General features: G+C 34.2%; 2 protein-coding genes and 1 pseudogene across 4 annotated transcripts; all 3 read left to right on the top strand.

The window, feature by feature from the left end:
* Nucleotides 1-403: 403 nt before the first annotated feature.
* Nucleotides 404-6492, top strand: LOC112794142 (strigolactone esterase D14-like; annotated as a pseudogene).
* A 2726-nt stretch (nt 6493-9218) lies between these two features.
* On the top strand, nt 9219-12692 carry LOC112795549 (uncharacterized). 3 transcript variants are annotated; one of them, XM_072234739.1, is made up of 7 exons: nt 9219-9460; nt 9535-9602; nt 9950-10051; nt 10170-10243; nt 10334-10394; nt 10474-11464; nt 12070-12692. In XM_072234739.1, the coding sequence occupies exons 1-6, from the start codon at nt 9381-9383 to the stop codon at nt 10713-10715; spliced, it is 627 nt and encodes a 208-aa protein (XP_072090840.1). In that variant the 5' UTR covers nt 9219-9380; the 3' UTR covers nt 10716-11464; nt 12070-12692. The 3 variants fall into 3 exon arrangements, with proteins under 3 accessions (XP_072090840.1, XP_072090838.1, XP_072090841.1); XM_072234737.1 differs by having other exon boundaries at nt 9223-9460; nt 9932-10051; XM_072234740.1 differs by lacking the exon at nt 9535-9602 and having other exon boundaries at nt 9229-9460.
* Nucleotides 12693-13972: 1280 nt separating this feature from the next.
* Nucleotides 13973-24641, top strand: LOC112795548 (Holliday junction resolvase MOC1, chloroplastic). Its single transcript, XM_025837525.3, has 6 exons — nt 13973-14462; nt 15105-15210; nt 16090-16142; nt 21038-21169; nt 23406-23478; nt 24417-24641. Exons 1-6 carry the CDS (start codon nt 14100-14102, stop codon nt 24515-24517), a joined length of 828 nt encoding a protein of 275 aa, XP_025693310.1. The 5' UTR covers nt 13973-14099; the 3' UTR covers nt 24518-24641.

Raw genomic sequence — 24641 nt, 5'->3', positions numbered from 1 at the left:
CACTTCTAATTGTCATAAAATTATATTTTCAAAAGTTAGAAGATAAAAAAAAAGAATGTTAAAAGATTATCAGAATTTATTATTTTTAATTATTAATTAATTATTAATATTTAAAAATATGAGATAAAATATATTATTAAATTACTAGACTAAAATAATTAAACTACAAAGATTGAATTAATAACAAAATAATAAAAAATAATAAATTCTGATAGTTCTATAACATTTTTTATTCAAAAAAATTTACATGCCTGACATCTTTCAGTTTATAGTCAATAGATATCAAAACATTGCATGCACATGTAGCAAATAAAACCACAAATTCTCTAAGGAGTAGTTTATTGTTGGCCATTTCTCCCATAGCTAAATTCTTATTACTTATTCAACCAATTTGAATTCAAACATGGTGACACCAGAAAAAAAACCTCTCAATAGCTTTAAATGCCAGGACCATACAGTCATCATTGTTAGGGACCGAAACCATAATTTTATGTCACGGATTTGGAACAGACCAATCGATTTGGGACAAAATCATTCCTCTTTTGTTAGCTGAAAATTACAGTATAGTTTTGTTTGATTGGCCCTTTTCTGGAGCTGTTGAAAATAAGAGCCTCTATGAGCACTTCAAACACACATCCTCCTTTGAATCTTATGCTGATGCTTTAATCACTGTTATGGATGAGATGGGTCTCAAAGATATCATTTTTGTTGGGCATTCCATGGCTGCTATGATCGGTTGCATTGCCTCCACTCAAAGACCTAATTTATTCAAGAGACTCGTTCTTCTTTGTGCTTCCCCAAGGTACTCTCCCTAGTCCCTACATACCCTTCTTTCACTTTCAATTTCACCCTAACTCCATTTACATATATATGTTCTATATAGAGAGTGAGAGTTGAGTCCAATGTGATTCTAACTCATTGATTCTCATCAAATGAATGGATTATGTTCTATCGCTTTAATGCTCATATGCTTGTATTCTCTCTTTTTGTGAGCATGATAAAACTTGATGCACGTTTTGGTTGAGGTAAAGACTTAGACGATGCTGTTAATTTTATAGCTAAGAACCTTAAATAATTTGATATGTTTAACTAAAGGAAAAGTATACTTAGATAATGAAAATACTAAATAATGTAAATAATGAATATATCGAATATTTATTTTACTAGGTGTGCGAATGATTATTCTAATATTAAGATTTAGATGATTAATTTAGATGTATAGTATGTTTTAATTTGATTGGTAGTTATTCATATTGTTCAAAAAAGTTATTGATTATATAATATTACCCTTGACTAAATTGTTATTTAACAATTTTTTAATTTTTAACTTCACATAAAGAGAAACCAACCAAATTGACACCTACTACATACTCTATTAGGAATTTTTTAGTGTGACCAGAATGCAAATTGAAACTAAATTTGATCCTCGTAAAGGTGTTATAATTATCTGGGAAAGAATAATATTAATTCATAAAATACGTTCTCAACAATATAATCATTAATAGTACTGTTTGAATAATTCTATTGAAGTGTTTAAACTTTAAACTTATTCATGTACACATACATGCGGGGCTCAGTAATAGTATTTCTTTCTCTTAATCTCCTTTTTTATTATTTCTATCTTTTAGATATCTAAACTAAAAAAAGTAATTCAATTATCATTTCTCTAATATAGATATAAAGTATTTGAAAGCTTGGTGTTCAAACTCTTAACAAATGAGTTTAGCTAAGAACACATATTAAGATTACTATTAGTGGATATTTTTAAATTTTTTAATAAATATATTAAAATTTAAAGTTTACATATCTATTTTTTTCAATTGATAATAATATCCTAATATAATATGTCTTTAGCTAAACTCTCTCTCTCTCTATATATATATATATAAAAGCCGGCAGCCAAGTCAACTCCCGTATTAAAATAAAAAAAAAGAAAAGTTTTATGAAATCAGTTAATTATATGGTTAGTATATGTAGAGGTCGTATTACTCCAACGTAAGCTTCTATAGTTTAATAACAAGCTAAGATAGAGTCAACGATATAATTAATGCTTAAGATCCTTCTCAAGTGCCGGCTTTCTATGAGTGTGTTTGGATTTGTATTGGAAAAGAGAGAAGGCGTTTGACCTTCTTGAACGCTTTATTTTTGTGTTTGGTAATATTTTTATCCTCTAAACGCAGAAGTGATTTTTATGTTAAATCTACGTTTATCAAAAGTTATAAAATGTTAAATTCACGTTTACTAAAAGTTATAAATTCTAGTTTTTCCATTTAACTTTTTACGTTGGATTAAAAATTATATTGTATGTACCAATTATGTCCTTCATTATTTATATGTTTATTTTTTTTATAATATTTTTTCTAATACTCTCTTATGCATATTATTGTTTTTTATAAAATTTTTGTTTTTTTATTTATATGAGTTTTTTATTGTTATTGTTATTTCTTTTTTACATGGAATATTTTTTTACTTTGTATTATGATTCTATTAATCCTATTAGAGTACTAAAGAATATTGAAAATACTAAAAAATATTAAAATTTATTTAAATATTTAAAATAAAATTATAAATAACATAAAATAATTATTTAAATTTATGTCCTTTTTCTGTAATTTTTTACCTAAAAGTGATTTTGAATGATGTAATCCAAACAATATTTAGTTTACTACAATCCATTTTAAATAAAAATTGCCAAACATAAACCACGTTAACACTAACTCACTTTTGATCAAAATCAATTTTACAAAATCAATTTTATACAAACTTCAGTTTGTAAACTGTAATCCAAACACAGTATCTTGAAGGGTTTTAACCACACTCAGATCTGTCTTATTCCCAAGATTTCTGATGCTAAAGATATGACTCAGGTAAGACCAATAAGCCTATCTTCAGTCTTTTACAAGATTATCTCCAAAGTATTTGTATATAGGCTTCAGAGTATGATGAATAGACTAATTAGCCCTACGCAAAGTGCTTTTATTAAAGGCAGATTAATCTCTGAGAATATCCTAATTGCTCACGAGTGTATGCATTACTTGAAGAACAAAAAAAGGGGTCTCGAAAATGAAATGGCGCTAAAATTAGATATGAGTAAGGCATATGATAGGGTGGAATGGCACTTTCTTTGGTTTATATTGGAGAAGTTTGGTTTTGACTCTCGATGGATCATGTGGATTCGAGAATTAGTGACAACTGTTTCTTATTCTGTTATTGTGGAAGGACAACCTTATGGTTTCTTCAAACCAAATAGATGTATTCGACAAGGAGATCCTCTATCCCCCTATCTTTTTCTTTTTTGTGCAGAAGGTCTCTCCTTCTTGCTACACAAGGCAGAACAAAACAGACTAATTCAGGGTCTTCAGATACATAGGCGATGTCCCAAGGTCAACCACCTCCTGTTTGCTGATGATTCCATTTTATTCTGTAAGGCTAATCCTGAAGCATGTTCAAATATCCTACATTTATTGAATTCTTATGAAAGCATCAGTGGCCAGAGGGTAAATCTTAATAAATCTGCTGTATTCTTTAGTCACAACACTCCGTCCACTACTCGTACACTACTGACTAACTCTATGCATATTAATCATATTGGGGCTCAAGATAAATACCTTGGTTTACCTTCTACAGTCTCTAAATCGAAAAAGGCTTCTTTTAGTATGATCAAAGAAAAGGTTCGGAAAAGAATCCAAGGGTGGAAGCGCAATCTTCTTTCGTCAGGTGGTAGACACGTACTGCTTAAGGCAGTGGGAGAAGCTATTCCTATTTATACATTGTCTTGCTTCAAGTTGCCTGATGGTTTAATTTCGGAAATTCACTCTCTACTTTCTCAGTTCTGGTGGGGACAAAAAGGTTCTGAAAGGAGGATGGCTTGGATTAGCTGGGACACTATGACTCGCTCACGAAAAGAAGGAGGCCTTGAATTTAAAGATCTCAGAATCCAAAATCTGGCGCTTTTAGGCAAACAGTTTTGGCGACTTGTAACACAGCCTACTTCCTTATTATCCAAAATCTTAAGAGGTAAATACTTTAGCAATGGTAATGCTATAACGGCAGAAATTGGAGTCTTACCTTCTTGGGGATGGAAGAGCATACTGGAAGGCCGAAAGATTGTTGAAAAAGGTCTTAATTGGGCTGTGGGTACTGGTGAGGATATCCGAACTTTTGAGGATCCTTGGCTGCCTCCTCCGTATCCTTTAATGATTTCTGACATGCCAAATAGACATGTTATTTCTGAGTTGTTTCCAAGAGTTAAAGATCTAATTACTGAAAATAGAAATTGGAATCAGAATCTCATTCAATAACTATTTTCCCAAGACGTTGCAAACAGGATTTTGTCAGTTAAAATTCAGCAGAGTAGGGACAAATTGCAATGGGATTTGAACAAATCCAAGCAATATGATACAGCTTCAGGTTACAGAATTGGCTATTTATTTTACCATCCGCCTCTGGAGCTTTGCCCTAATTATATGCAACAGAAGAAGCCGTGGATTAATCTATGGATGTTGAACTTGCCTCACAAAATTAAGCTATTTATCTGGAAAGCTCTCCATGGCCGACTTCCGGTGCTTGCTCAGATTCATCACCGCATCCCATCTATATCACCAATATGCCCTTGCTGTCATGAAGCAACGGAAACAGTCACTCATTATTTGATCGATTGCTCTAGAATTAAAGACGTATGGTCTCAGAGTTATCTTCGTGACTGTCTTCCCCCTCAGAGTTCTAACGACTTTTGGACATGGTGGACTGCATCAACAGAGATACTTAACCCGTTGAAGAATGCTGACCGTAATCCTCAATTGCTTGCCATCATTTGCTGGAACTGCTGGAAAGCTCGCAACCAGTTGATTTTTGAAGGTTCTACTTCTATGCCGTCTGCCATTCTAGCAAGCTCTGTCAAGTTGCTCCGTGAAATCCAAAGAACTCCCAGTTTAAGTCGTCATCTCCATGAGCCAAGCTCTTAGATGCATTCAATTTGATTTATCATTATTTCTTCTTTAAGATTTTTCTTCTTTTTTCGACCACACACCGTTGGATGAATACTTTCAGTGTAGTGTTTTTGGGAAATCCCCACCTTTTATTATGTTGTCCTGCTTTTGGACATTTTTATATTTTATTTTTTAATAATTAATGAAATATAACCTATTATCTTTGAAAAAAAAAACTGTAATCTACACACACTATATTATTTGCCATGGACGACAAATTAGTGATAAGATAACTTATATGGTCGTCCGCTATCACTAACGACTTATAATACTTAATAAAAAATAATAATAAAATTAAAAAAAAGAAATAAATATTTATACATAAATATATTGATGACTAATTTTAGTGTATAAAGAGTATTTTTTATCATTTTTATGGGTGTCATTTCATGTATTTTTTTAAACAAAATAATCATTCATAAGAATAATCATGTTAGAATAAATTAATTTCAATAACCCATATCATCCATATTAAATCATAAAAAATATATAAAGTGATATTCCTCAACCAAAGCTTTTTGTATTTCTAGGTGGCTGAAGTGCAATTCTTTTGATGTGGAAAGAGCAACAAAGACGATTTTGGTACATTGGAGACCGAAATCCTGAAGACCTATTTATATTTGAACATGACACCCATTAAACCCTAAAATCCAAATAAAATAGTATCTAAAGTCCAAAAGATAATATATGTAAAACCAAAAGATAATTATCTAAAGAACAAAAGATAATATCTGATTTTATTCTCGTTTAATTCAAAATCAAAAGTAATAATGACTTATTCAATTTAACATTTATAATAATAAATGAGATCACCATTATATAAATCATTTAATTTAAAATAGCATAATTAATATATGTATTGTCCACAAACAAACTAAAAAATTAAAATAATTTCCTAACTAATCAAATATATAATAGAAGAATATATTGTATGATTATGCAAGGTACATAAATGATGAGGACTACGAAGGTGGGTTTGAGAGGGAAGACGTTGAGCAGTTAATATCAACAATAGAACTGCAGTTTGAAGAGTGGGTTTCAGCATACGCTCCAATTGCAGTGGGTCCCAACGACTCTGACGCCGTTGACAAATTTCGAAGCTGCTTGAAAAACATGGGCGCTGAAGTGGCGGTGTCGTTGGCCAAGACCGTGTTTCATAGCGACAACAGAAAGATACTGCAAAACGTTGAGACTCCATGCACCATCATTCAGTCAAGTAACGATGCGGCCATTCCGGTGAGCGTAGGGCACTACTTGGAGAAGATGATGAAAGGGGTCTCTGCTTTGGAGTTCATAGACATGACTGGCCATTTCCCTCAGCTTACTGCACCCCATAAGCTGGCTCAGCTGCTCAAAGCTGTTTTGGATTAATAAACTTTGTTTCACTTGCGTGTTATTAATATTTATGTTTTATAATGATTGTATTTTCGTTTTTTTTAGTTACCTTGTTTTTATCTAAACCGTTCTTGTTATAAAATTGATGGAATTATGAAACATATTTTATGTATTTATGCTATTTATTTTATTTATTTGATTTGATACAAATATTACCAAATAACACGTAACAAAGAAAAAAAATCCTCTAAATTGAAAAAAATTAATAAAATCACAAAATAATAAATTAATTACAATTGAATTCATAACTTCTGTTATATATAAATTCTACTATTTTTATTTAAAATTAGTATTTTTAGTTGTAATAATATTATGAAATTATAATCTTTTAAAAATTATATAATATATACAAATTATATTATATTATATTTTTAAAATTTATATTTAATAATTATAATCTAAATAATTTAACCGATTAATTTATCAATTAGACTAATAAATGAATAAATTAGTACTGATTCAGGTACAACTGTGCTTAGAACTTTAGTATTTTTTAAGATGGTGAAAATCGAACTGATCAATAAACCGATAAAATAATTGGTTCAATAATTCAAAAATTCAACTAAAGTTTAATCGAAATTCAACCGATTTGATTAAATATAAAATAAAATTATTAAAAATTTAATATATAATTTAAATAACTCAGAATCAGATTCCAACATAAATAATAGAATGTAGTGAAATATTGCAGCATAGTCTCGTCAACAACTCAAATCAATAACCAAAATCAACAAATAAAAAAAAAATCAGCATAAACAATTTAGAATCAAAATCATAGCATAATTCAGAATAAATTTTTTTAGCATAAACAACAAATAATATAGTGAAACACTGCCCCATAGCACCATTAACAACTCAAATCAATAAATAAAAAAATTAGCATAAACAACTCAATCAAATCATAACATAACTCAGAATTAGAAAAATTCTAACATAAACAATAAATAATGTAGTGAAGTACTACCTCATAGCATACTATCAACAATTGAAAATCAGAAAAATTAGCAACTAACAACTTAGAAATAAAAAAATAAAATTAACAAAATAACCGAGCAAGATGACAGCGCAACTAATACTCCACAGCCGAGTAGAAAGAGATTTCGTCGTTAGGAATGACAAAACTTCCCGAAGCGCGGGCATCTTCGCGAGAAAGCGCCCTAAATAGGACCCTGAAGAAGAAGAATTTTCTCTGCGAGGATGAGGATGGGGAAAAAGATTTTTCCGAGGCAGATATAGGAATCCGAGCGGGATCCCCGTCCCATTCCCACTAATCTCCAAATTATTAAATTTACTTAAATACCTTTAATAATTTATTTCTAATATATATATATATATATATATATATATATATATATATATATATATATATATATATATATATTGAAAAACCTAACTCTAAAAGTGTTTTTCCTTCTATCCATAACCATGCGCCGTCCCACTCCCCAGTCACCCAAAAGGCTAAAACTCGCATATCCCAATCTCTCATACTGTTACAACTATACCCCTTGTCACTCCTGCTCAGTGCTCATCGTGTCGTCACCCCCTAGCCGTCTCATTATCTCTGATCACGGCATCCTTTTCCTTTTTCACCGCTGTGTGACTGTATCCTTGTATATTGTAATAATGTTTTCTGATTGTTTTTTTTTTTAATTTTTTGTTAGAACTTTGCATGTAAATTATCAATATAGGAAAATGAAAAATGAAGATCCGTGAAAAATAGAGATGGGGGACAATATTTTTCCACGGCGGGAACGGAGATGAAATCTAGGGGCGGAGACGAGGAACGGGAAGGTATCTCCCATCCCTACCTTGCCCCGTTGCCATCTTTAGTCGCTGTAAAAGAGAGATAGAGAAAAATAGAGAAAGAGGACATTGAGTTCGGAACCTCAAATAGAGAAAGAACTCGAAGAGAGATACCTCTAAAGAAATGACGACGAGAAGAGAAACGATTCAAAAGGACCGATGGTTGCTGGGTATACTATTTAGGGTTTCTCAAAAAGAGAAAGGGGAGGGGAAGAGGTGGGGTGGGTAATTGGGTTGTTATATATATATATATATATATATATATATATATATATATATATATATATATATATATATAGACTTTGTTAGGTAGACAATAGTTTTTGTGAATAATGTGAACAATGTGTTTTAAAAGTAGTCTAATAAAATAAAAACATACTACACTCCCAAATTATCCATCTAAATCTTAATAGTAGGATAACTATCCACACAGCAAGTGAATTGAACATCCAATATATTAATTGTTCACATTGTTTAGTATTTTCATTGTCTACTTATACTTTTTCTATATATATAAAACAAACTGATATTCCTAAAAAAATTCGAATGAATTGAATATTCGATATATTCATTATTCACAGTGTTTAGTATTTCCATTGTCTATCTATATTTTTTTATATATATATAAAACAAACCGATAATCCTAAAAAAATTCGACCAAATTTAACAATTTATTGGTTAACTATCAATTCGGTCGGTTCTTAAGTTATCGGACGATTTTATGCCTTAATCGATCTTATTAGATGTTCGGTTTTCAATTAATCGAGTCAAACCCGTCGGTCTGATTTGGTTTTGAGAACATTGGTATTTTTTAAGGGAGCTACTCAAATGAAGATGTAAAAAACATCTTTTTATGAAGATCCTTTGTATAAAAGTGTGATTTATTGATTTGGCCACACTTCAAATAGAAAGAACACTTTTTTAACATATCAAAATCTAACCCTACAATCCATCATCCAAGGATCAAAAAAAAAAATTATTACATGAAGACAATTATAATATCTTCATTGGAGTACCCACCATTTTTTAATAGTTTACTGCAATTTTCACCAACTCGGCTTGCATTTGCTCAGTGCTGGTAATGACGTAATCTTAGTCTCACCCAGAGACTCATTTGGAAGTTGGAACACACAACGGGGCGGCTACTGAAGAAAGAAGCGCAGACGCCGTCGTATTAATCCCTAAGCGTTGAACATGGAAGCAACACCAAACACACAACAACAAGACGATGATGATATCGTTTGCTTAGATGCGTCCTTCTTCCTCAATGACAAGTAACCTCTCTCTCTCTCTCTCGTGACTACACTGTCCTCACTCTAACTCTCAAGTTCTTTCTTGGAATTTTAAGTTACCAGCTTACGAACTTCACATTTGGATCCCAAGACATTCAGCTCTTCTGTCTTCAATCCGCTTCAAGTGAGTTTTCTTTGTTTATTTACTTATTTACTTACATGATGACTCACCAATCATATTTTTAGTTGTGGCTCTTTTTTAAGTTATACTTGAATTGATGGAAGCTAAAGGAGCGTATTGGAACTAGGGTTTAAAGAAATTTTATTGCATTCTGAGTTGTCTCAAGAAATTTTAAAACAGTGCCAATGTTTTGACCTTGTTATACTTTAGCCAAGTGCTCCTTCACGCACAAGATTATTCTAATTTTCATAAATATGCAGATTGGGTGTGGAATGGGTTAATTGTTTAGGATGAAAATAACCGTCAGCTACACTAATTATGTTTCGGATCAGCTGATTTTGATTTGACAGGGCAGCTGGTATGGCCGGGAGCCATGCTGCTAAATGATTATCTTTCAAAGAATGTTGAAATGCTGCGGGGATGCACTGCCATCGAATTGGGTTCTGGTGTTGGTATGTTTTCACCTTGATACGAAAATATCATTTTGTATACTTAGAATCTTAGACTCATTTCATTTTAATTGGGTTTTCTATTTGTATTGCTCGCAAACAATGATTACCTTTATTTTAGGTATTACTGGAATACTTTGCAGCAGATTCTGCCATAAAGTTGTGATGACGGATCATAATGAAGAAGTGCTAAAGGCAGGATTATGAAATCTGTTCCTGAGCTGTTTAGTAGCACATTCCAATCTATCTGCATTGTAGACTAATTATTATGGTATCTCTTCTCAGATTTTAAATAAAAATATAGAGCTCCATTCATGTTCCGACAATACTAGTCCTTCTTCTCGCGGTAAGTCCTAAACCTTATGAAGAGATAGATATTTTGATGCATTGAATTAGACATTCTATTTAAATAATATTTGATGCAGGATTATTTGCCAATAAACTGGAATGGGGGAACTCTGATCAGATCAATGACATTTTACAAAATCATCCAGGAGGTTTTGACCTTGTCCTTGGAGCTGACATCTATATCCTAATGAATATAATCTTGAATTTATCCACACGTTTCAATATTTCCCATTCTTACTCATTTCCCATTTGCTCATTTTTCTACTTCAGTTCTCATCTCCTTCCTTGTAGCATATGCCTAGATGCTGGGGAACCTTGAACATTCTTCTTTAATAACCATATACTATTTTTGTCTTAAGTTTCTTAGTCAAATTTCCATGGTTTTCTTGCACTGGATTGATACTTTTAAAATATTGGCCATTGCAGAATGGCATGGCAGAAAACTAGGGACCACAATGGCAGTGACGCCGTGGCATTTCCTGACAGAAATGGCTGGATTCTGTGGAATATATTTTGCATTGGAGGGCTGTTTTTGTCATTTTAAAAACCATAAAACTAATGTTAGGAACACAAAACCTTCCGACTTGATTTCAGCCTCTTCACCAACCCAAGGAAGCAAGGAAGAGGAAGTTATAGTGCTACTCCTACTGCAAAAAGGTTTTGTGTTGGTGAAGAGGCTGAAATCAGCCAGAGAAGGTTTTGTGTTCCTACGTTAGTTTAGGGTTTTATAATGACAAAAACAACCCTCAAGCAAAACAATTCCACATAACACTGCGTCACTGCCATTTCTGTCACGGAATGCCACCGCACTTTCAGTCCCTGATTTTCTGCAACACAATGTACTCCCAGATGGCAGCAGCCACAAAATCTGCCATGTCATTCTGCCATTGCACTGCCGTGGCTGATATTTTAAAACTACGAAAAAATATAATTCTCAAGACCTTGACAATGCATAAGCTTTCAGCAGTCAAGCGTCCCTATGCTATTCAATACTGTTGAACAACTATTGTGGGCTGGAGAGGGCAGGAGATGCAAATTCATACTAGCCTATGTATCACGAACTAAGATGTAAGTAACCTAGCTTGTTATGTTCAGTGTTGTGTTTATTTTCTTGCCTTAATAAAATTTGCTCTGCTACTTTTATGTTTTACTGGCAGCATATTTATCTTGTAGAATGACTGGATCCAGGTTTGCATAGTTAATGTATCTAAAATCTAGTGTTATTGGATAGGCTTAGGAACAGATATTATGTTGCTAGAATGTGGTTGAAACTAGTTTTGTAAAATCTTTACAAATTTTTGCATTATTTTGAAAGTTTTCTTGGTTTTGTGCTACCTTGATTAATTTTCTTTGCAACTCCAAATAAGTAGAAAGACATAGTGGAGGACCATAAAACCTGAAACCTTCATGAATATTCTTAAAAAAATAGCAAACGTTAGGAACAAAAAGTATAGTTTACCCTAAAACAAAGGTAATCTCTGAATTTTCCTTCATTATTTTATTTTACGCTCTTCAAATTTGAACAACGAAAATCATTTTACCATTCTATTGCAGACATCAATCAGGTACATTTTAGCATAAGCATTACAGTATCTAATTTTCAAATTTCCATTTTATTCAGTCCGTGTCACTGTCGGTTTAAAGTTATAAGCATTCTGTTTCCCTCCTTGCAGAATGGATTCAATGATTATTATCGAAGCCTCTAAGCACCAGATGCAGATGAAAGAAGTGCCTGGAACTCGGCGCATTGTCGGAAATCTTGAAGGAGTCATCTACGAAATTACACTCGGGTCAAAGCATTAAATATATTTTAGTTGGAGTGACATGGTGTATGATAACCAAAACATATTTGAGGGTTTGGGCTTTTGTTCAACAGTTTCTTTCTCGATCTGTCTAACCAGCAAGGCGTTGTTGAGGACACATGATTTTCTTCAAATAGATACAAGGCAGATAAAAAGGACATGATAGGAAGGTTGCTTTTCTTGTTTCAATTTGAAGGGATCCATAATAACCATTGGAGATTTTCAGGACACTAGATTGGAGTATAGTCTTTCATAAAGCTCTATATACACATGCCCAACTATGTAGCATGCCCCTAGTCCCTTTACAACCGATGAATCTTTGAAGTTTGAACTAGTTCATTGACCAGGTTTCATGTACAATTTTATTTTCGCGCATAGTCAAGATGGATATGTCTTAAATGAACACAGTTGTAATCTGAAACTTGATGGTCTCCTTGAAGAAGTTTTAAGAATATGAAATTACATTCAGACATTGAAAAGGTCATCCCCATTGACATGGACGCTTCCAGGGTCTATATCCTAGCAATTCAACTAGCTTGGCGAGCTAACCGATCATATTTTGTATTAGTGCCAGCTATGATAGGATTTATTACTAAAATCGTTTGTAGGATCAATATATTCACCAAGTTATGGTGACATTCTACAATTTGCTATTGAAATACTAGTATACTACTAAGGATTCAGTAGTATTTGTTGTTGTTGGTTGACCTACTAAGGTATCTCAGGTCATATTTGGGTACGTGAGTTGGTTATTTTAATTGACTAGCAAACTGCACTGGAACTAACCAACTTGCGTTGGTCGAATAGTTTGCTCACTTTTCCGCTTAAGCAAGTGTTAGGAGTTTAAATCTCGTCTTGTGCATGCAGCAACCCATTGGCCAGCGGCAGACTCTTAAATGGAGTTCCAATCTGCGATGGATTAGTCCTTAACCTGTCGAGTTGGGAGATACCGTGGGCAACAGAAAAAAAACTGTACTGGAACACGTGAAATACTTCCTAAATTGTTTGAATTACGTAATTTTGAGACTAGTTGAGTTGTATATCTAGGAGGGAGACCATACTAAGGCCACCTAGCAGTTACAACTAGATTTTGGGGTTGTGTTTGTGTTCGAAATGCCATATGAAGAGAGCTAGGATTGGATATTTGATTATTATTTTAGTTTTTAGATTTTGTCTATATTCCTTTAAAATAATCTTATATATCCAAGTCTTTTTATTAATTAAATCTAACTAAATTGTTATAATATAACAAAAATTAATTATAGTTAATATTATTCCAAATCTTATTGTTTAACTTAGTTGGAATTAATTCATAAAAAAAATTTGGAGGTATAACACTACTCATTTTTTGAACATTCTAAACGGACAATAAAAAATTCTTGACATGTTTTTGAATATTAACACTGAATTTTGCACATTTGACACAATCTGACTCTCATTAGCATTCGTAGAATCATATGTTTTATATCTTTGACTTGCCAATTATTTTTTATAAGATTATAAAAAAATTAAAAGTACAAATCTACTAATTTACTATTTCTAATAACAACATAATTTTGCGAAAAACATTAGCATTTGTCTGAGATAAACTGCATCAATATAAGGTAAATTTGGATCCTCTAAATTTTGAATTTTTATTTTAGAGGATAAAATATGATTGTTATATTAAATAATTTATCTTTCATATTTGTTTTTGATCCCACTTATAAAATAAATAATAAAAAATTATATTTTATTCTATAAAATAAAAGTCAAAATTTAAAAAACCTAAATCCGGATAAAGTATAGTTGCCCTTAATTATTTGAATAACGGCCATATTTAATGCCCGTACTGGATACAGTAGTTGGTACAAAAATCTGCAAGGATCTTTTGTTTCTTGGCTCGTCTCACGTTCCAATTGATGGAATCCCTGCAATTGACTCAAGACTGGCACTCAACGCATTTCAGTTTCATGAACAGCCTCTCTTCTCAACTCAAACTCAAACTCAAACTCAAACCAATCCAAGTTAAGGCTTTCTCTGCTGCTGCTGCTGCTTCTTCTTCTTCGTCTCAAATCAGAAGATGCGGAAAGGCGAAGGCCTCCGATGCTCAACTGAAAGAGAATTGGCTGTCTTCACTGTCTTACCCTCTTTTGAGTGAAGACACACAGCAACACCAAAGTGATGCCTCCAACTTCAAATGGGTTCTTGGAATCGACCCTGACGTCTCTGGCGCTGTGGCGCTCTTGAAAACTCAACATTCTCATTCTGATTCTGCGCCTCAGGTATCCTTCTTCTTTTTCGTTCGCGTTACGTGGCTTTCTAGTTTTTACCTTATAAGTCAGAAGGAGGTGTTCCTGTAAAAGGAACAAGTGAATTCGGTTCTCAGAAGTCTGCTATATTCCTTATATGGTTTGGAAATTACCTCTGACGATGGTGGGATTCATTTTAGGGCTTGGGTTTGAGAATTTGGTGTTTTATGCGAGAATTCAATGTTTTCCTGTCAATACATGATATTAAAAAGAGATGAAAGTGATGCATGTTGGAGATAGATTTATGAAGGAGCAAGATTATTGATAGTAGAGAAGCTGCTATTTGCTATTAACATGATCAGAGGCTGCTATGCAGTGTGATGTGAAATGCAAAAAGGCAAAGAGGGGTTATTTAGTCTATCCATTCTTAAATTAATGTCTCGTGGATATAGTAATTGATTAAAGTTTTCAGCTATTGTGCAGTGTCACTATTAGATTTCTTAGTTTCTTCATAAAAGGAAGAGGCGATGAAACTATAAATCCTTTCTATTTATGTGGATTGGCATTTTATCCTCTAATTATATTGATTTCCTCTTTTTAGATAGATGATGCTCGGAATTTCATTGCTTCAAATGTTGCCAAAGATGTCATATAATTTTAGTCCAATATATGCAGGTATTCGATTCCCCTTTTGTGCAAATACTTGTTGGGAAAAGAACTCGAAGACGGTTAGATGCGAAATCCATTGTTCAGTTGGTTCGTAGTTTTGATGCTCCAGTTGGTATAATATGGTTTCTCAATCTTTATCCCCACATAAATATGCAGGCATCTTGATTGCTTTTCTTTTGGGCTCTGAGCTTCAACAAAATGTTTACTTCTGATTGATATTAATTTGCAAATTGAATCGTCATAGGCTTCAGTCCAATTGTCTATTTTCTCTTGTTATTGGTGGTTTTAGCCTGAAGTTTTAAATCTTGACTTCCTTATCTTTTCTTTTTTTCCTTTCCCTTTTTTTTTTCTATTCTATCACCTGGTTTGCAAGCATAATATGTTGACAATTCTAATTGATGTGATTTGATTTATTGTAAGCATCTTAGTAAACTTGTACGTTAATGTTTAGTATTTTATTTCTAAATTTTCTGCAATACAAAAATGTAGAGTTGATGGAAACTTTGGATGGACTGGCTGTTAGTTAAGTACATTAAGTTCATGAATACATTTGGGAAGCAGTGGATACTGTACAGAATCATTAAGAGATCTTGTTACTCTAAATCCGAAGCTGCTGTTAATGTAAGAAGTCAAAATTTTGATATTTTGAGGATCCTTTGTTCATAGGGTGCCCCTTCCATTTCCTCGGCTCCCTTGCTACCAGGAATAATCTTAATGTGTACTTGTTGAATTACAAAAAAATGAAATATCGATTGTGTTATAAAATGTTTTGATATTTTGTGTGCTTCTCCTATTGGTATTCTCAAAGTGTTGGTCTGATATTGCTTATAATTTCTATCATAGATGATGTGCCCTTAGTTATAGATTGTTGATAACAATTCCTCAGTTTATTACTGTAGTTTTGGAATCATTATCTTGCTTTTTCGTATTTCTTTGAAGGTTGACAATGTTTATGGTTGGCTATTTGCAAATTGAATCTTGATTTCATTAGGAACCACTGCATACATAGAGCAATCACTCCCTTATCCACAAGATGGAAAACAGGTTTGTATGCTCACTATAACTTGAAAATCTTTGGAGTTTTATAATGAAATTAGTATTTTGCCAATGATAATAACTTGCTATTTTCTTTAATTTCCCATTCCTTTTGAAAAGTTGGTCAACTAGCCTTCTCATAATTCCCTTGATTTGGCTTCAACTTGTCCCCTAATGGGAAGAAAACCCTGCCTAGATCTCAAGAGTAAATTTGCTTTCCTTTCATCTTGACCAAAAATAAGGTTGCTAAAGTGTCACATTAACCATTTAACTCGTACTAGATGAGTTACAAATCCAACTATGCAAAACATGCGAATTCATATATAAACTTTCTTTTTTATGATACCCGTGATTTAAGTAAACGCTAATCAAATCGGTTAAGCCTCAATTCTACTAGAAAGTTTACAAGTCTAAATTAGTTTTTGTCATTTCTATTGGGAACTTGAGTTTATTGTATAAATTTCTTATTCTTATTATTTATATGTTATGTCAGACTGTAAACTAATATACATGCCAATTACAATATGGTATAATAATTAAGTTATGGGTTAAGTTATATTTTTACAATATTTAATACACATGCCTTGTTACAAAGTTAAATAATTTAAATATTAATAATAAATATTTTATTTAATTATGTTTAGTTTCCAAGATATATTATTTAAATGATATGTTTTGAACAGTTAAACTTTATGAGTTGACAAGTTGGCTTTATGATTCGAGTTCATTGAGACGTTTTACTGAATTCTCGAGTTGTACTACATTAACTAGAACCTTTCCCTTGAGTACCATTAAAAAATTTATACTATTGCCCTAGTTTATTGTAGTCAACATAGAATGAGAAGATCTGGTTGAATGGTATGAGCATTAGGCTAGTCTCCTATTAGTTGATATATGTAAGGAAAGCTGTCTGCTTATTTAAGTTGAATGGTTTGTTCCTCTTTTGAATGAAATCCACTTTGAGAAGGAAAATGTCTTTTCCTAGTGTGTTGTTTCTTGCAAATTGCCACTGGTTGTTTGAGCCAGTATTTAGAGAATTCAGAACAGAGAACAAACAACAACAACAACAAAGCCTTGTCCCACTAAGTGGGGTCGGCTACATGAATCAAACGACGCCATTGTGCTCTGTCATGTATCATGTCTACAGAGAGACCGTTTACATGTAGATCTCGTTTGACCATCTCATGGATGGTCTTCTTAGGTCTTCCTCTGCCTTTCGCCCTTTCTCCATCTTCCATCTCATCCACCCTCCTGACTGGATGTTCTATCGGTCTTCTTCTCACATGTCCAAACCACCTGAGACGCGATTCAACCATCTTTTCCACAATAGGTGCTACTCCAACTCTCTCCCTTATATCTTCATTCCTTATTTTATCCAATCGCGTATGACCACTCATCCATCTCAACATCTTCATCTCTGCCATACTCAGCTTATGTTCGTGCTCCCCTTTAGCCGCCCAACACTCCGTACCATACAGCATAGCCGGTCTTATAGCGGTGCGATAGAATTTACCTTTAAGTTTTAAAGGCACTTTTTTGTCGCATATAAAACCAGATGCACTCCGCCATTTTGACCAACCTGCTTGGATCCTATGATTTACATCATGTTCAATCTCTCCATTATCCTGTATGATGCACCCAAGATACTTAAAACTTTTAACTTTTCGTAGGGTGTTCTCTCCAATTTTCACCTCTATATTGGAGTTTTCCCTTCTCAGACTGAACTTACATTCCATATATTCCGTCTTGCTACGGCTTATGCGCAGACCATACACTTCTAGAGCTTCTCTCCATAACTCCAACTTCTTATTTAGGTCTTCCCTTGACTCTCCCATAAGGACGATATCATCGGCAAAAAGCATGCACCATGGCACAGGCTCTTGGATGTGCTCTGTGAGTACTTCTAAGACTAATGTGAAAAGGTATCGACTTAAGGATAATCCCTGGTGTAATCCTATACCAATAGGGAATTCCTCTGTCACACCACCTTGAGTCTTCACACTAGTTGTGGCCCCATCATACATGTCTTTAATTGCCCGAATATATGCGATCCTTACTCTCCTCTTTTCTAAAACCTTCCATAAGACCTCCCTTGGTACCCTATCATACGCTTTTTCCAAATCAATAAACACCATGTGTAGATCCCTTTTATTACTACGATACCTCTCCATCATCCTTCTTAATAGGTATATCGCTTCAGTGGTAGATCTGCCTGGCATAAATCCAAATTGGTTCTCTGTTACTTGTGTCTCTTTTTTCAACCTCCGTTCTATCACCCTTTCCCATAACTTCATAGTATGACTCATAAGCTTAATCCCTCTATAATTCCCGCAACTTTGTATATCCCCCTTATTCTTGTAGATAGGTACCAAGGTGCTCTTTCTCCACTCATCAGGTATCTTCTTTGACCTTAAAATCTCATTAAAAAGCTTGGTTAACCAGTTGATGCCTTTTCCTCCAAGACCCTTCCAAACCTCAATCGGGATATTATCAGGTTCTACTGCCCTGCTATTTTTCATCTGCTTTAGAGCCTCTTTTACCTCGAAGTCTCGAATCCTTCGATAGTAGTCAAAGTTTTGATCTTCTTTCCTTGTGCATAATCGACCAAGGCTCGGAAGAGTCTTCTGTCCCTCATTAAATAACTCGTAGAAGTAGCTCTTCCACCTTTCATTAATCTTCTCCTTTTGAGCCAACACTTCTCCATCCTTATCCTTTATGCACTTAACCTGATCCAAATCTCTCGTTCTTCTTTTCCGGCTCTTTGCAATTCTATATATACCTTTTTCTCCTTCTTTCGTGCCCAAAGACTGGTAGAGACCCTCATATGCTCTTGTTCTTGCTTCACTTACAACCACTTTTGTCTCTTTCTTAGCCGCCTTATATTTTTCCCAGTTATCTGCATTGCGGCATAAAGACCACTCTTTAAAGCATTCTCTTTTTATCTTTATCTTTTCTTGTATACTCGCATTCCACCACCAGGACTCCTTGTCTCTTGGTCCTATTCCTTTAGATTCACCAAAACTTTCTTTTGCTGTTCTTCTAATAACTTCTACCATCTCCCTCCACATCTCTTCCGCGCTTCCATTCCCATCCCACTTTGCCTCTTCTCCTACCCGTCTTAGGAAGCTTCTTTGTTCCTCACCTTTCATCCGCCACCACCTCGTCCTTGGGTTCTTCGTATGATGTCTTTTCCTCAACTTTTGCTCAACGCGAAAATCCATGACGAGCACCCTATGTTGTGTTGTCAAACTCTCTCCCGAGATAATTTTACAATTAATGCAAAATTTCCGGTCGACTCTCCTCAACAAGAAGAAGTCGATTTGAGAGCTTGTCATGCCACTCTTATAGGTTATAAGATGTTCGTCTCTCTTTTTAAAACATGTATTTGCGATGAGAAGATCAAAAGTTGAGAAAAAGTCCAAAATAGTTTTACCCTCGGCATTGATCACCCCGAAACCATGGCCTCCGTGAATACTCCCATATCCAGTCACTTCTCTCCCAACATGGCCATTTAAATCTCCTCCTAAGAAAATCTTATCTCCCAAAGGTATGCCTTGAACCAAACTCTCTAGATCCTCCCAAAACCTTATCTTGTGTTGTTCGTCTGAACCCACTTGCGGTGCATAGGCGTGGAAAGCACCTCCCTCCACCACAAGTTTGATAGAGATGATCCGATCTCCCACCCTCTTGATATCAACTATGTCCTTCTTCCACTGCTTATCCACAATTATTCCAACTCCATTCCTATTCTTCACCTTTCCTGTATACCAAAGTTTGAAACGAGAAGAATCCAACTCCCTAGCCTTTGCACCAACCCATTTCGTTTCTTGTAGGCACATAATGTTAATCTTCCTCCTTGTCATGGTGTCCACCACCTCCATGGACTTTCCTGTTAGAGTGCCTATGTTCCATGTCCCAAATCTCAACATTTTGTCGCTTCGACCTTTACCTTTTCCTTTGTGAACTAGCTTATTTACCCTCGTCCATTCACGAAAACGCGAGAACCCTTACTCATTTAACACTACATCCGGGCACCGATGCAGCGGCTCTTGCTTTGACACCGTACTCGAGCCATACGGCGCGTTACTTCCGGGTAACGACCTAGCTTTAGCGCAATAATGTCTTTGATTCATGTCATGGGGGGTTCGGCTATATTTTTACGTTGGTTGCCGAAGACCTAACACAACCCTCCTCCTTTATCCGGGTTTGGGACCGGCTATGTACCGCAAGTGTAACATAGGCAGAGTTAGAATTCAGAACAGAGAGAGAGAGAAAAAAAGGGGGGGAGGGGGTTCAGGTTCAAATTATTAAAATTAATATTGGGTGCCACTATTTATAGAGTAATTTAAGAAACTTTGCTGATGTTTGCTAGTTAGAGGGAAATTAGTATTCAATGGTATTGAGAACACATCTCATGTTGGTATGAGTTCTCATTAGGATCTCTGGTTGTACCTTATGTTGGTGAAAATCTGGTTTAAGGCAACTTCTTGTACTAATGAAATATGATCGAAACTTGATCTATAAATGACAGTGATGGATTTTTAATGTTTAAACTTTTAGATTATGTGATTTATCTTTGAAGAAAAGCATGCACCATGCCTTGTTCTTTAATCTCTTTTTAGTCTAAATGTTTAAGGAAAGAGAGAGAGGGGGGAGGGGGGATTGGACTAGTCTTTTGGGAGCGTTTTGAGCCTCCCTAATGCTCAGAAGTTTCCTTTTCAATTTCATGCAAGCTTTGTTTTTCTTTTTTTTCAGATCAACTAATCTGGTTCATCTTACGAGTGTTAATACATTTAGTTTCTCTTTTCCAAGTAACTATTTGTGGTTTCTGTTAACAATTACATCATTGTTTTTGAATTTTACTTAACTTTGGTTAATAGTTTGCCCATATTTTGTAATTTAAGGGCTGGTGGAGTGGAGGATTCGGATATGGACTGTGGATTGGGATCTTAGTTGCTTCAGGATTTTCCGTTGTTCCGGTGCCATCTATTACTTGGAAAGCAAAATTTGAACTCTCTGGAAACCGGTCCACAAAGGTTGGTTTGTTTTAACTATACAGATTTGAATAGCTATAAGCAAAAAACTATTATTTTCTCACCCCTGGTGCTTTCCTTTGCTTATCTTCTCTGTTTCAATCTGTAAGTACTGGTATCAAATAGCTAGAAAAGGTGAATGTGACATTACGAGTGACCTGTATTTGAGCATGAGCAGAACGTGTAGCGCTCTTCCTTGTGTTGTGTGATCTACTGAGAAAATAGAAGAAAACAGTAAAAGGTTCTTCAAGCTCTCGAGAGGTCCAAATTTATCCTAATTCCAATTCTATTCCAACTTTAGATGCTCCCATGCATTCTTCCTCACCCTAAATCCTAAACCCATTTATCCTTATTTGGATCACTTTAATAATGCGGGTTCCTAGCACAATCATTCCGTAAAAATCAAGCCTTTATTTATTGTTTCTTACACTGCCGTCTTTCATTAAACAAACATCATACTAGCTTAGAATCTGCAGATATTCTCATCCTGCACAATTTCTGGAACAAATAATAATTTTGTTTGAATCCACTGTGAGCTAACCCCAAACAACAACAACAACAAAGCCTTGTCCTACTAAATGGGGTCGGCTACATGAATCAAATGACGCCATTGTGCTCTGTCATGTATCATGTCTACAGAGAGACCGTTTACATGTAGATCTCGTTTGACCACCTCATGGATGGTCTTCTTAGGTCTTCCTCTGCCTTTCGCCATTTGTCCATCTTCCATCTCATCCACCCTCCTGACTGGATGTTCTATCGGTCTTCTTCTCACATGTCCAAACCACCTGAGACGCGATTCAACCATCTTTTCCACAATGGGTGTTACTCAAACTCTCTCCCTTATATCTTCATTCCTTATTTTATCCAATCGCGTATGACCACTCATCCATCTCAATATCTTCATCTCTGCCACTTTAGGAAAAAATATTTGGTTGTAGTTGTTAAGTGGTTTCTCTTTGATTTCTTAACACGTTCTCTTAATAACAAAGAGTTTGCCTTTGATAAATGTATTTGAAGTTTCGAATATTCTAAGGAAAATCTGGTTCTTTGGACAACCATTTTCTCTAATGTTCGATGTAGTCAGGAAGATTGGAGGACTTAAGATAACCATTTAATGTTATAAGTCTTTCGTTTGCATGATCAATTTGGAATCGGCTATATATCTGTTTGCTTGAGGAACAGTGGCTTTGTCCTGATTCTCCAGAAGCTCTTTCTAGAGAATAATGAATTAGAGAAAAAAGTTTCTATTATTGAAATAGTCTTCAGCTGTCTTTAGATTTGTTGTGAAATAGAATAAGGTCCTTGACTTTTCTTTGGAGCTAGGGTAGTGAGTTTTTCAAGGGGGTCCATGTTACAGATCTCCATAGGAACTGGGCTGCCATTGCCCATGGATGTTATGCAGTTTTATCTTCTGGGTTCTCTGTAACTTTTCTATTAGCTTTATACTTATGGACATCTTATGATTCTTATCCTCGTCCTCTCTACCTTTCAAGGAGTTCTCTTTGTAGTAACTTTGCAGCTCTCTGTTGTTGTAATGAGTCTTTTTCCTTGATAATAGGCTGTAAATGTAGTGCTACATTGACGCTGTCTCCTTATAGCGGTAAAGGTAGTGTCTGACCTGAAAGCAACTAATATTTGGTTTGCTTTAGTTCCTTCCTCTTTCCCCTGTTTCACAAGAAATGTGATTGAAAGTTCTATTGGAAAATCACTGGATGCACGCACCTGCTGCATGCTATGAATTGTAAGGAGGGCAAAATGTATGTAGGCTTATCCTCAAAAGTGAAGCCTGCTTTGTTTGTGAAACCATTTTTATTTTTATTTTTAGCTCTGTTGTTTTCAAGGTTTTATGAAGGAAAAATGAAAATGGAAAACAAAATTTTATTATGTGCACTGTTTTCACTTTTTCCTATATAAAATCCTAAAAATCAAAACATTGAAAATGAAAACAAAACATCTTCAAAAACTAAACAGTCCCTAATCACCCTCAATTAATCCTAGTAGATATAACTTTTTTATGATTCTTTTTTTTTTTATCAAGATACTACGCATTCTGCACCACCATTTATGTTGTTTTTAGAAACAAACTCATGTCAGTTTACTCTAAGGATCCTGCTTCATTGGAGGAAACTTTAGCAACACTGTCTGTTGCTTTCTTGTTGATATTTATAGATCTTGTTTGTTGAATACGGTAAACTTTCCCTTTTCAATGACAGTCATCGAATTTTTTATTATACAGGATGACAGCAGGAGAGTTGCGTCTACATTATTTCCATCACTGGAATCCCTGTTGAGTAGGAAGAAAGATCATGGTACCTATTTCTCTTAATCAATTATTTAAAGTACTCTGCTGATCAGTTATCCAAATGTAAAATGTGATTACTAAATTTGAGTCTCTAAGATCCCCAAAATCATATATTGCTTCTTAGTAATTGTGAAATTCTGCCTTTGAAGTTTTCAATATCCTATTTTTAGACATTAATTTAAGTAACAAAATCCTAGAAACCATATATTGCTTCCAACAATGTTTTATTTGACTCTTAATTTTTGGCGGGTTTCTGGGGTAGATCGGAATTGTAGTTTTGTAGGTTAGTTGTGGTGGAACAGAAACTGGAATACCTATGATTTTTTGATAGAATTTCTTTGTTAATTTTGTCTAGTCAGTAGTCACCTTCTATGTGATGTGATCTTTTATTGTCCTTAACTTTAAGGTTGAACTACAAATTTGACCCCCAAAGGATAGATCTGCTGACAGATGAGTTTAAGATTTTTTATTAATCAATGGTATCCTAATGATGAACTTGGTTATTAATAGTTATTTTTGTTGGTTTTCCTAATATCAACGAAAGGTGTCTGAAAGAACTAATTTGTCGTCAAATTGATCTTTTAGAAACTAATTAATCGCTGTCAATATTGTAATGACAAAATTGTCATTGTCAATACATTAATCATTCGAACACCATTTTAGAATAAATGTTTATGAAGCTAAATTGTGAGTATCTTGATCTTTTTCAGGGTGCAATTGGTGATTCATTCTTTTTATAAATTTACTTCATATCCACTATTCTAAATGATCAAAATTTAGCATAGTAGAACCTCTACCATATCATCTGAAGCACCATAACTAGTTCACTACAGTTGCATACCCACTGAAAATTTTTCTTATTTGATGATTAATCTTTTAGGTTCTACTGTTGAATGTATAAGTTAGTCTTGCATTAGGTGCTTTAATATCATTTAATGAATGCAGGAAGGGCAGAGGCTTTACTAATTGCTGCATATGGGAAAGATCAGAATAGTGTTAATAACTTGGGATCATCTTGTGACGCTATCTTAGAGAAATTGTCTTGAAAAGTTGGCATGACAAATATTTAAGTGCCACAGTGCCCGATTCTTTTCCTAATCTTGTAATTTGAATACCATTATTGTTGTAAACTATATTTTAGTTCAGGACAAATGATATTATGCTTGTCTC

The sequence above is a fragment of the Arachis hypogaea genome, chromosome 4, assembly GCF_003086295.3.
Source record: "Arachis hypogaea cultivar Tifrunner chromosome 4, arahy.Tifrunner.gnm2.J5K5, whole genome shotgun sequence".
NCBI classification, from domain to species: Eukaryota; Viridiplantae; Streptophyta; class Magnoliopsida; order Fabales; family Fabaceae; genus Arachis; species Arachis hypogaea.
This window is presented reverse-complemented; position numbering and strand designations above follow the sequence as displayed.